We start from the raw sequence: 12,624 nt of genomic DNA on the forward strand, positions 1-12,624 counted from the left end.
AATAAGTTAGTTGCTATGTATACTGATTTCACTTGCAATGATAAATGCCCTCCATTGAATGGTGTCCATAAAGCATGTAATGCATAACAGTTGAGTAATGACTAATGATGACGTCACAGTCACACTCAATATGTTTTTTGGATAAAAATAAATCATTCAGATGATAAAAGGATAATATCATTAGATTGACTGTTAAATGTAGCAAATCTAATTTTGTTTGATTGCTGAGCAATAAAGCACCTGTAATGAACTTACTGTCGTTAGGACCACTGTCCATCACACCATAGGGTGGTGCAAGCAGCCCAGCCATGCACTGACGATACTTCTACAGAGACATGGAGAACACAAGCAACATCACATATTAATGTCAAAATAGTAGTAGTCATGCCAGATGTAGTGTACATCATGTTACCGTATTGGTTATTGGTTGCGCAATGAAAATATGAAATCTTAAATAATCTCTACAGCTCAGTCACACAGCTGGTAGTAGGGGTGAGTGATAAGCTTTTAGACTGTTCTTTCATTTTTAATCACGCTACCGTCATCTAATGTGGCACACCCACTTCCAAAACACAAGATCCCAATCAAATGCAACACATCCGTCGCCTCATTTGAAGAGAAGCTTAAAGTACTTGTTTCATCTTGTGAACAAGCTCTTAATGTAAAATCTACATCAGAGAGTCAGTGAAATATTGCATGTACCCCAAGATTTGCATAGCTTGAGTAGTCATTGTTTACTGTACGTGTGACATTTGACTCTTCATTGTGACACTGGCAGAGTTTTTTGTAACTGGATAACGCTGACTAAACCTAGTCTTAAAAGGTCAAAAGGAATTACCGCAGATTACACTGGAAACTGAAAATCAAACACCATTTGCCCTCAGGGGCTGGGGTTGAGGCCGGGGGTGTTTCTATTTTTGAGAGATATCCGTCATATACTGTGTAATAACACTAGTTGGCTTTACAAATAACTATGTTAAGTTAATCTAACAGTTTAATGGGTATATGGCTCTGTACAATTAACTAAAAAATGTATCGTTACTTTTGTTTTCACACTAATTATTATTACTATTAAAATAATAATAATTATAAATAGTATTCATTACAATAAAACCTTATTTTCTTCTATTGACTAGTAACACCCAAACATTTGTATTTACTTTATTTGTATTCCCTCCATTAGCCATTTTAATAGAAAGCATTAACACATAATTTACTCTTTAGTCAACCACAGAAGAATCAGAGCATGACAATTGAACTCGCTTATACAGTATTGACACTGCGCCCTGGAGCACTACATCTCTTATGTAATGAACATTATAGAGCACCATTGTTCTTGTTCATGTAATGTCATATCATTGTTCATGACACTGCTTGCGTAAAGTTGTCAAATCCACCTACATCATCGCAATGATGAGATATGCAAATTAAACTATCTGCAGAAATACAGTATGTCTTGTGTAATGCGTGGTAAGGTCAATGGGAAGAGCAGAGTGAAGCTCAGTTCAGATTCTCTGCATAAACAAACACAAGTTGTTTCAGGTGTCATACTATAAACAGCATCTGTGTCATTTTAGATTTTAGCTATATTTTAACCACTTTAACCATTATTTTATTCTTTGGCTATTCAAAAATAGCAGATATACAAGCTCATAGCGTGCCACTTCTTGCCGCGCTATGAGCTTGTAGATCTGTTTTTTTTTTAATATATCTTGAAAACTAGCGCAAATCTTTGAATATATATTTTTAAGCGAACATTTTAAACTCAAATCCATATATTGGGGGTCCCTGGAACAATATTTTTGAGATGTGGGTTCATGGCCAAATACATATAATTTTTGGGGTCATTGACATGAAAAGGTTTGAGCACCATTGATTTAGAAACATACGATTTTCACAAAACTTTATAGAATTTAGAAGACATTTTTAATTATTATTAAAATAAAAGTTATTTATTGAGAAACAAGTGTTTTTCTTTACAGATCAAGAGTCCATAGCCTAATAATTGAAATTAAATAAAAATCGAATATCAAATCGAATCGTGAGCTTAAAATCGACCCAAAGGCTGACTGATAAACACTCACTATCGCGGATCTTTACTTGGTGTCGCCAGTGTCATACACTGAAAATAGCACATCTACAGTACAAGCACTATAAATCATATGTTACAGTACCATCACATCAGTCCACTCCACCTTTCTATCTTCTGGTCAGAAGATATCCATTGAAAGCTAAAGAACTGAAGAGTAATTTGTTGCTAGATGGTAACATACTCAGAGGTCAAGTTTGAAATTCAATTCAAACCCTCTGAAGTGAGCTAATCACTTTAAGTTCCCCTTAGAGGCGCACACAGCTTTCCCCCCAATTATGAAGCCATTTAAATATCTCAGTGACCTCAGATTTTAAAAGCATTTTCCCTAATCTACTCCAAAACACAAATTGACTCTGCACCAAAGCAAACAACATCACAGCCTCACACTTTAAATTACAGCATCTTTTTAAAGGGCAAGACCACTTTGTTAGAGGTTTGGGTTAATTCAAAATATGCTCCTCATTGACTTACAATGTACAATGAAACAGCTCTCAAAGTCACTCTTTTAGCACGTAAATGGACGGAAACAAAGTTGATTCAGACAATATAGAACATCACCAAACCCAGTACTGTTTTTTTTTTTTTAAATAAAAATGTTAGCTTCCTGTTGATTTTGCTATTTTTATTTAGAAGAAAACCCGGACTGGATCCACGGATCCGGATCCGGATCTTCAAATAGTAAAATCAACAGGAAGTTGACATTTTTATAAAAAAAGCAAACAGTACTGGGTTTGGTGATGTTCTATATTCTCTGAATCAGCTTTATTTGTGTTCGTTTATGTGCTAAAAGAGTGACTTTGAGAGCTGTTTCAGTGTACAATGTAAGTCAATGAGGAGCATATTTTGAATTATCAATTTCTAATCAATGGAGCAATTATTTTTGATTTCTTGTCCACCTTTGGAGTTACATAATGGCAAGGTAACTACACAACCCAAACCTCTACCAAAGTGGTCTTGCCCTTTAACAAAGGGAATAAGGAGCCAAAAAAAGAGACTTTTACTAAATATTCTAACATTCTAAGAATGTTCAATTTGTCTCTTATCTCAATGAAACAGAAACAAAGCCAGAGTGACTTCAACATGTATATCTGTCATTGCTGACAATTAAAGGGCTTGGTTCGTGTGAGGAGCACTTAGACCAGACAGCATGAAGATACCCAGGAGATGACTCCATCACTTTGTGACCCCTCTGAACAAATAAAGCCCTGTTCCCCAGAGGGGCGGGATGAAGCAGAGAGGGAGGTGGTGTTGTTCTGAAAGGGGATTAGATCTAATTTCAGGTGTGTAAAAGCACTCAGTTTTTACTTTGTTAGTATGATGTCACCGGCCCCTTCTGACCCACAATGCACTTGTTTCTATATAAGGCGCAGCCAGATACATCGATCATGACAAATGCAATATTTGAAGCATTTATTTGAGGCAGGCGTCTTAATCTGTGGCACAGAGATGTGTCAAATTGATTAATTAGCTGACTGTAAGTCTTAGTTTTAAATTAAAACCGTAAGTGAAGTGACAGGGGAATATGTTCTTCTCAACAGGCGGTTGATATGCATCATCCTTATTTATATGCCATTTTGCCTTTACCACTTTACTGAATTATGTACTTAGTAGCATAATTTCACATTCGCTGTAACCCCTTACTATAATGATGATTACTATTTCACAACTGTTAAAGCTGTGTCTCAATTCAAAGCTACCCATTTCTATGTCATCTTTCTCCTAATATGATTCCATAATATTAGGAGATTATGACCTAATGCAGCACTTTGCAGCACAATTTCCTCTGAATAAATTAAAGATATTATAGGTGCACTCTGGTTGTTGAAAGGATGTATGAGATCAGACAGTTACCTGGAACCTACAGTAGAACCATTACAGTCATCTGAATGCCATCCATAGACCAGGAAAAAAAAAACATTGCTTCGATTGCCTCTTATAGAAGCAAGAGGTTTCACACAGTTGAAGCAAATTCGAAGTCAGAATTACTCTGAATATAAGCTTATAGGACAAAGTGCTATATCTGTGCATTCATACAGGGCAATGAGTCATCTTGATGTTCTAAGAGCACTGTGTTTTACCACGGTTCTCCGTTTACTACTCACTATGGGATATCAGCGCCCTCAGGCGATGAGACAGAGCAACACACACGCTCCCGGTGCCAATACTGATTGGCTAAGGGTATGTCACGAGTCCGGAAGACCCGGGAGTATAAAGCTCCCTCGTGACGTAGGCTCTTCCTCTTTTCTCCACTCTGCAAGCGAATGCGCAGAAATTCACACACAACAAAGCAAGGAAATTTTCAACTTAACCCAACGCGGGAATACGGAGTATATCCCCACGGGAAAATCCTTGCAAATAAGTTTTCTCCCGGAACTTATTATTAAGTATTTATTTATTTACCTATCCTCTCAGTTTTCCTTATTTCTTGGTCTGTTCTGGAAAAGCCGGTTAGCTGAAAAAGCCGGTTAGCTGCTAACACCGGTTAGCAGCTACTAGCTCATTCATTCATTCAGTGGCTAGGCTAATACTAGCAGCTACTAGGCTACGCTACTGGCTAGGCTTTAGCCTGTTGTTTTCCCAGACCGAGGACCAAGATGGAACCACCGAGGAGTTGCGGGGTCGCGGAATGCGACCCCCTCATCGCCGCAGACGACCCCCACCGCATCTTCATCCACTGCTTGGGGGTCGATCACGCGTTCTGCGCCAGGACCCACCCGGGTGAGACAGATGCGTGCCCTAACTGCACGAGGTTAACCGTTTCTCAACTTGACGCTCGGCTCGTCAGGGCTAGGACCCTGGTCGGCTGGACTAGACGAGATAACGGTGAGACCTCCACCGCCACCGGACCGGGGACCCCAGTCGGGCAGCACAAGCGGCCCCCCGGCTCATGGGACCCCCACCGGTGCCGATGCCAAGACTAGAGCGTCAAGCGTCCACGATGCTGACGCCACCTCCCGCCGCTGCTGCTGCGATGGGGGCTTGTCCCCACCGCAGCATGCTAGCAGCGGCCCTCCCTCCCCCCCTGCCAGCGAGGAGTCGATGGCTCTTCACGATGACGACATGGCGGAGGACGGGGAAGTTTTCCTGGAGCTCCCGTCGTACCAGGACACCCAGGAGGTGTCCACGACGAGCCCCGGACGGGGAGAACCTCCCGCAGCCACCGAGGAAGAGATCCTCGAACCTGTGGCGGCTGGTTTCAACGAATGGCTAGCCTCACTAAGCAACAGGCTGTTAGCAGCGCTGTTCTAGCTTAGCTTGCTAGGACAACACCAGCTCGTTAGCCTCTTCAGAGCCGGCGTCTGTACCACGAAGAACGAGGCTACAATCGGGTGCTTTGAGACACATAAAGGGTTTTCATAAGAGTATGTTGAACTGTTTATGCTGTTTCCACTGTTCTGTGTTTATTCTGTTCCATTAAATTTTCCCAAAATACACAAGCACACTATCCAGCCCCGGTCAGGAGGTCACGACGCTAGGGGTCCCTGGGGGTCCCCGGGCGTCGATGCTCTCCTCTATAAGCCCATTGTGCCTATCAGGCCTGCTTTCACAGCATGATAGACAATAATGGGATACTTCTCTGCCTGTTTTCGACAACTGTCGGGGTGCATCGATGCATAGGGATCACTAGGTGGTCCCCGTGTTGATAACCACCCCTTATAAGCCCAAAGCGCTTGGAAAGTCCCTTGGTGACTTTCCAAACGCTGCTGGGATGAATACTGTGCATGATATGAACAAGACAAAGGTAATAAACCCATTGCTAATTCTTACACCAGTGTACATGGGTCACGCCAAAAATTTTCCAATTCTACCATCCATCCGGCAGAGGGCGCCAGAGGCCCACTGTGGGAAGGAAGGTTTGCAAGATGGCGGCGCGGGTCGAAGGTCACCCCAATATTTACAACCTGCCAAGCACCGTGTCACGCCAGCCTCTGGAGGGCGACAGAGTGCTTCCTTCGGTGGAGGTGGCTCCGTCGCTTCCTTTAGCCAGGCCAAGAAGCCTAGACAAGATGGCGACGGACTTTGTAAACACAAGGGAGCAGCGTGGAATGCTTCCGTACTCAGTCACGTGACCCCCACGCTTGCACGGGCCCCGTGGGTTAGGTGTCGACGTCGCCTGTTTCCATGGAAACGGATGTCAACGTCTCTTCACTCTTGGTGAGTTAGCCGTGACTATTACTAGCTATGGTATGCTAGGTTGGCATAGCCTCCAGTCAGGCTGCTGTTGTTTTCATTTAGTGGCTGACTAGCCTCACTAACATCGACACAGTTAAAGAGCAGTGTTGTTTTGGTGCAGTGCTTAGACAGTCCCCTAAAACAACACGTGGTGGCCATAGCTCTCCTTCGTTCTTGGTTAGCCAAACAACTACAGGTAGCAGCTAAAGGCTAAAGGCGACCTGTAGCTAGGCTAGACTAGACCAGGCTAAGCTTACAGGCTAAGCTAGTTAGCCCTTTGTCTACACTACCACGATGGAGGCTCAGGTTCACTGGGTGCCTTGAGACAAACATAAAGGGTTTTCATAAGAGTATGTTAAACTGTTTATGTTGTTTTACACTGTCTTTGTGCTTTATTTTGTTGCATTAAAAATGTACTAAAATACACAAGCACATTATCCAGCCCCGGCCAGGAGGTTACGACGCTAGGGGTCCCAGGGGGTCCCTGGGCGTCGAAGGCCTCCTCTATGAGCCCATAGAGTCAGGCTGATGTTGTTTCACTTAGCGGCTGACTAGCCTCACTAACATCGACACAGTTAAAGAGCAGTGTTGTTTTGGTGCAGCGCTTAGCCAGTCCCCTAAAACAACGCTGCGGTGGGCATAGCTCTCCTTCGTTCTTGGTTAGCCAAACAGCTACAGGTAGCAGCTAAAGGCTAAACAGCGACCTGTAGCTAGGCTAGACTAGACCAGGCTAAGCTTACAAACTAAGCTAGTTAGGCCTGACAGGCCTGTTTCACAGCATGGCAGACACTAACGGTCTCTAATGGACGCCACAGTACGAGTCCGCTGGACCGCGTGGCGACGTCATCGGTCCCCGTGGAAATGTGCACGTTGCCCACGGGACTGATAACAGCAGCGCCCCCTCCCGACTCGCTCGCTCGGTGAGCAGCTTTTGGGAGGGTTGCAATCCGAATCTGTTTTTATCCCAGTACATCAGCGTTGCACTGTGTTTACTGGTTAAGCTCAGTACGGCAGTGACACACTGTGGTTGTACTGGCCAGGCTCCCCTGAACAACAACAACACATTGTGGTTGAACTGGTGTGTTTTCCACATGCCTTGTGTTACTTCCTATGTCAGACGAGTGTGTCTCTCTCATGCGGAAGATAAAAGCAACCACGACTCTAAGAGAGAAGGCTCTCTCTCTCTCTCTTGAGCATGAGCGTTACCAGAGAAATATCTACGAATCAGAACCGACTGGGTTTCTGTTCAAAGCTTTTTCTGGTGAGAAAAAAAGGGGGGGGGGGGCGTACGGCCCTTTCTGAATCTGAAGGGCCTCAACAAGTATCCATTTCTTGGTTGACGACCGTAGAAGCTGTTGCAAAACGGTACATCAGGGGCACTGATGGGCGGGCATCAACCTCTAGGTTGCTTGCCTCCACGTTCCAGTCTGGCCTCCACACAGAGAATTCCTGCACTTCGGCTACAAAGGGGAGTGTACGAGTACACGGTTTTTCCCTTTGGTATGTCATTGAGCCTGCGAGTGCTCGTGCAGTGTACCAATGCGGCCATAGCTCCACTGCGGCGACAGGGGATCGGTCTGTCGACTTAACTTCGACGACTGGTTAATTGCTGGCTCAGAGGAGGAGGTGGCACGGCACACGGCCGTGGCCCTCTCCCACCTGACGTCGCTATGTTCACAATCAACGTCCAGAAGAGCGTTCTGGTTCCATCTCAGCGGACCACCTTCTGGGGGATCTCGCTGGACTCGAACACGCTCAGAACGCGGCTGTCCAAGGGCAGGTTAGACAGCGTCTTAGCTTGTGTGAGGTCTTTTCGCGTAGGGCGTCAAGTCACTTACAAACTAGGCATGCAGGCGGTGAGTCTCATGGCTTCAGTCATTCACCTAATCCGCTTGGGCAGGTTCTACATGAGACCTGTATAGAGGTGGCAGCGGGCTCTTCGGATCCCACTCACCTCAGGCTTTCAGCAAGTGGTGGTGTTTCCAGGGTGTCGTGGAGACACTCGGATCGTGGTCGCAGGTGGCTTTTCTGTCCCAGGGGGTCAGTATAGGCGCTGTGATATCACAGATGGTCATCACCACGGACGCCAGCCTCACGGGGTTTTTCCTCGCTCTCAAACAGTTCGGTGCTCGGTTTCCGGGTTGTTCTGTCTCGATCAGAACATACAACACCGCGACCATGTGCTATGTCAACAAGCAGGAAGGTTTGGCCTCCCTGGTGTTGGACGGATTGGCGTGCGAGATGGCGCTGTGATGCGACTCACGTCTCGCGTCCATTCAGGCGTTCCAGGTGCCGAGCCTCCTGAACGAACTGCTTTATGCCTTCCCACCAATAGAGCTGATCCTCCCCATGTGGGGGAGGGTCAGGCTCCGAGGGTTGTTGATGTTGCTGGTGGCCCCAGCATGGGACACGTAGAGGTCAGGAGATAACTCCTCTCCTTCACGACGTGCCTTGGGCCCTCCTTGTCGGCAGGGACTTGCTGCGGCAGGGAGGGGGGACGCCCTCAGGACCTAGACCTATGGGTCTGGCCCGTGAGAGGGTGAATTTGAGCTCGTGTGGCCTTCCCCCTGACGTGATGGCTACCATCCAGGGCGCAAGGGCCGTGTCCACGAGGAATGCTTACGAGGTCAGATGGGGGTTGGAACAGTCACCAGTGGTGGTGGCTTTCCAGGCCTCGATGTGTAGCATTCTTACTTTCTGCAGGGAAGGCTAAATCAGGGTTTATCCTTCTCGACGGTGAAAGTGTATTTGGCTGCCATTTCGGCTTGCCACCTAGGTTTCGACGATGGCAAGACGGTGGGTCAGCATAACTTCGTGCGCCGATTTATGAACGGCGCCAGAAGGGCTAGACCGGTCAACAGGCCACTGTTCCCAGTCTGGGAGTTGACGGTGGTGCTGGAGGCACTGTGCCGTCACCCGTTCGAGCCTTTTGAGTCTATGGACCTGAAGGTCATTAGTCTAAAAACGGTCCTTTTGGTGGCCCTGTCCACGGCTAAACGGGTCAGTGACTTGCATGCGCTCTCGGTGAGCCCGGAGTGCATGAAATTTCTGAACAACGACAGGAGGGTTTTGCTTAAACCAAACCTGGCGTTCGTTACAAAGACCGGGGTGGTGGCCCCAGATCCGGTTGAATTGGTGGCTTTTCATCCGCCTCCCTTCGCTTCGGCGGAGGACAGGCGGTTACATTGCCTCTGCCCGGTGAGAGCTTGAAGCTCTATTGCCAGAGGACGGCGGCCAGTCGCTCATCGACACAACTCTTTGTCTCTTTTGGCGTGGGGGTTCAGAGGAAGGCGGTCACCAAAGCGACGCTTTCTAGATGGATCCGTGATGCCATTAAGCTGGCTTATGTGAGTAGTGGTGTCCCTGTCCCGGGGGGTCTGAGGGCCCACTCTACTAGAGGCATGGCTACGTCCTGGGCTCTCTACAAGGGAGCTTCGATCCAGGGGATTTGTGCGGCTGCAAATTGGTCGTCACCGTCGACTTTTGCGGCCTTTTACAGTCTGGACGTGGCGGCGTCATCAATGGCGCACGCTGTCCTGGGTGTGGCTGCTGCCTCCAGGTCAGTGGAGGATAGGGAGTAGGCTTGGGGCCTTTTCTCCATATCTTCCGACTTCCTCTTTAGGTTTCCTTGGGACCAGCAGGGCTGTGTCTTGGGGATAGGGCCCTGCTCCTCATTATTATGAGGCGGACTGTGTCTGCCTGTTAGTAAATAGGGCAGACTCTAGAGTCTGTCAGGGCCTACTCTTGTTATCTATCCCGCACCCCAGCCCGGTGGGCTGGGGGGCGCCCAGGGGCCGTGAGGTCGTGGACCTATGGCCTGGGGGTCTTAGGTCACGTCCGGGGGGGACGTGACCTAGGAGCTGAGGGGCGTGCGGGGTTGTCAGGGTTGTGTGGCTCATTACCTCAAGGGGGGTTTATGAATCCCATAGTGAGTAGTAAACGGAGAACCGTGGTAAAACTAGAGGTTACGAATGTAACCCCGGTTTTAGTAGGTTCGGAGTTTACTACTCACCAGACACCCCTTTCTGTGCGCATTTGGCATGCAGAGAGGAGAATGTTAAGAGGAAGAGCCTACGTCACGAGGGAGCTTTATACTCCCGGGTCTTCCGGACTCGTGACATACCCTTAGCCAATCAGTATTGGCACCGGGAGCGTGTGTGTTGCTCTGTCTCATCGCCTGAGGGCGCTGATATCCCATAGTGAGTAGTAAACTCCGAACCTACTAAAACCGGGGTTACATTCGTAACCTCTAGTTTCCACGTTCATCAGTTGATAACCTCTCTTATCTCAACATGAAACAGAAGCTTCAAAGAGTATGACAGATGTGCCATTTTCTATTCCTCCGGGGGAAAGCTTGGCCAGCTAACTGATCTGCCCAATTTCTCTGTGAGGCACATGGTTCACACAACAAACACAGACCGCAAACAAACAGGACAAGTGCTCTCCAAACACCTCTAAGCCAATGAGTAATTTCCATTACAATATATGTTGTGTATATAGTCGCTGTCGGGCGGAAACCTTGTACTGTATGTCCAAAATACTTACTTTTCAGGAAATGGATAAAATAACCTGTGTTCCAATGGATTCAATGTAGTTATTATTTAGTCACAACCTCTTGGTTATATATTTAATTATAGGACCCACAGACAGACTTAACCACTTTCAATACGTCATTAGACAGATTGAAAGTATACAGAAAGTATACAGGAAATCTAGATCTACAAGCTCACAACGCATTGCATCGTGACGCATTGTCTATTTTCTCTACTTTTGCATGACAGTAGAAAATAGGGCATTAATTTATGGGGTAAAAAATTTTATAAAAATGAAATATGGAGATGCAAGGTTTCTGTCAGACAGCAACAATATAAATCAGAGACTCAAGAGTAGCTGAAAAATACTGAATGTATACATACCTCTACCTGAGCTTCTATGCTTTTGAGTTTTACAAATAATCCCCGCCATCACAACAGGAGCTCAAGACCTCCAGCCATGTCACTGTTGCCAGTGCAAGCTTCACTTTAGCCTGCCATGCTTGAGCACGTCTTGCATGCTGAGCATCACTGTGCATGAATGCACAATTGTATGTTGAATAATTCACCCCATGTTGCATAACATGCATAGTACAAACTGCCTGTTTCTGAGACATTCTCAAATTAGTCTGTCATTCTCCAAAAAATACTGTTTCTGAAAGGCACACCACACAATACGGTTAATGCATATCCATGTTGAATTTCCTCCAGAGACATTTCGAATAAATATTTTCATGTGTACATTTAGAAATGGCATTTTGTGGCAATATTTTACTAACCAACTAATAATACCAAGTTGTGAGGCAACCTTCCTCATAAAACAAGTAAGTGATGCGTCATGAAGATAAAAAGCAGCACTTACCCGAGGATGCTTGCAGTTTTTCATGCACCTGTAACTGTTGTTAATGACTGACAGGTCCTCCACGCCCTCTTTATTACAAGTGTTGACAAACACTCACAGAATAATTGAGTCCAACTCTTCAGGGTCCCACAGTGACACACTATTCATGAATCCATAGCCAGCGTGTGCAGCAGCAGTTTGCTTGCATGCTGCGCTGTCAGAGCAGCAGTGTGTGATCAGACTGAGTTAGCCAATGAGCCCCGTCTGCCAGACCCTACCAGGGCCAGCCGTCAGCCGACTTCCTTTGAGCAGCGGTTGCTAGGTGATTACTCTCTATGCCAATCATCAGGCACCCATTAGTGCACTCAATGGTCAAAACTATACTACTACAGCAGCACACCCCAGGAGCCGTTAGCAGTGTGAGGAATACAATGGCTATGTGGTACTTATACATACTGCAGCATAGAGATATTCATTTTAATTACCTGATATCAGAACATAGTTAAAAATATATATATAATAAAATAAAAACTGTTGTTATATTGCAGCTTTCTAAACCCCGGTTCAATAAAAATTCTTCATAATTTCATAAAATTAGTGGGATGAGAAAAACAATAACCATAAGCATCAAAAATAATGATTCAAATGTTTGTATTTCCAATATCTATGGTAAATTCATGAAAAGTTTTTGGTAACTGGTATCCTTAAGACAAATTCTTCCCTAATCTGGTTTCTGACATGGAGCTATACTATACCATCAGGCTTAATTTAAAGCCATGCACGTTAGACATGGTCCTTTATTCATTTAGTGCTAGATTGAATATGTAGGCCTACAGACAGTACATCCAGTGCCCAGTCTTCATATCACCAGGTGATTTATACTTCATCGTATGATGGAGTCACGTGCTGAAAATAGCCGATCTACAAGCTCACAACACGTCACATACATGCAGATGTGCTATTTTCCTTTTTAGATGTGCGACTCC

At 45.7% G+C, this 12,624-nt stretch overlaps 1 protein-coding gene across 3 annotated transcripts in view; it reads right to left on the reverse strand.

The window, feature by feature from the left end:
• The window catches only part of rapgef4a (Rap guanine nucleotide exchange factor 4a), a 44,934-nt gene that overhangs the window by 21,165 nt on the left and 11,145 nt on the right, over positions 1–12,624 (reverse strand). For 2 of the 3 annotated variants that reach the window (XM_080456909.1, XM_080456908.1), the window contains one exon: positions 256–325. In XM_080456909.1, the coding sequence (XP_080313035.1) occupies positions 256–325 (70 nt within the window). Of the gene's footprint in view, positions 1–255; positions 326–11,659; positions 11,852–12,624 lie in introns of those variants that run through there. The other variant, XM_080456907.1, reaches the window with a different exon arrangement.

Source organism: Gymnoscopelus braueri (assembly GCF_963280865.1).
Source record: "Gymnoscopelus braueri genome assembly, chromosome: 18".
Lineage (NCBI taxonomy): Eukaryota > Metazoa > Chordata > Actinopteri > Myctophiformes > Myctophidae > Gymnoscopelus > Gymnoscopelus braueri.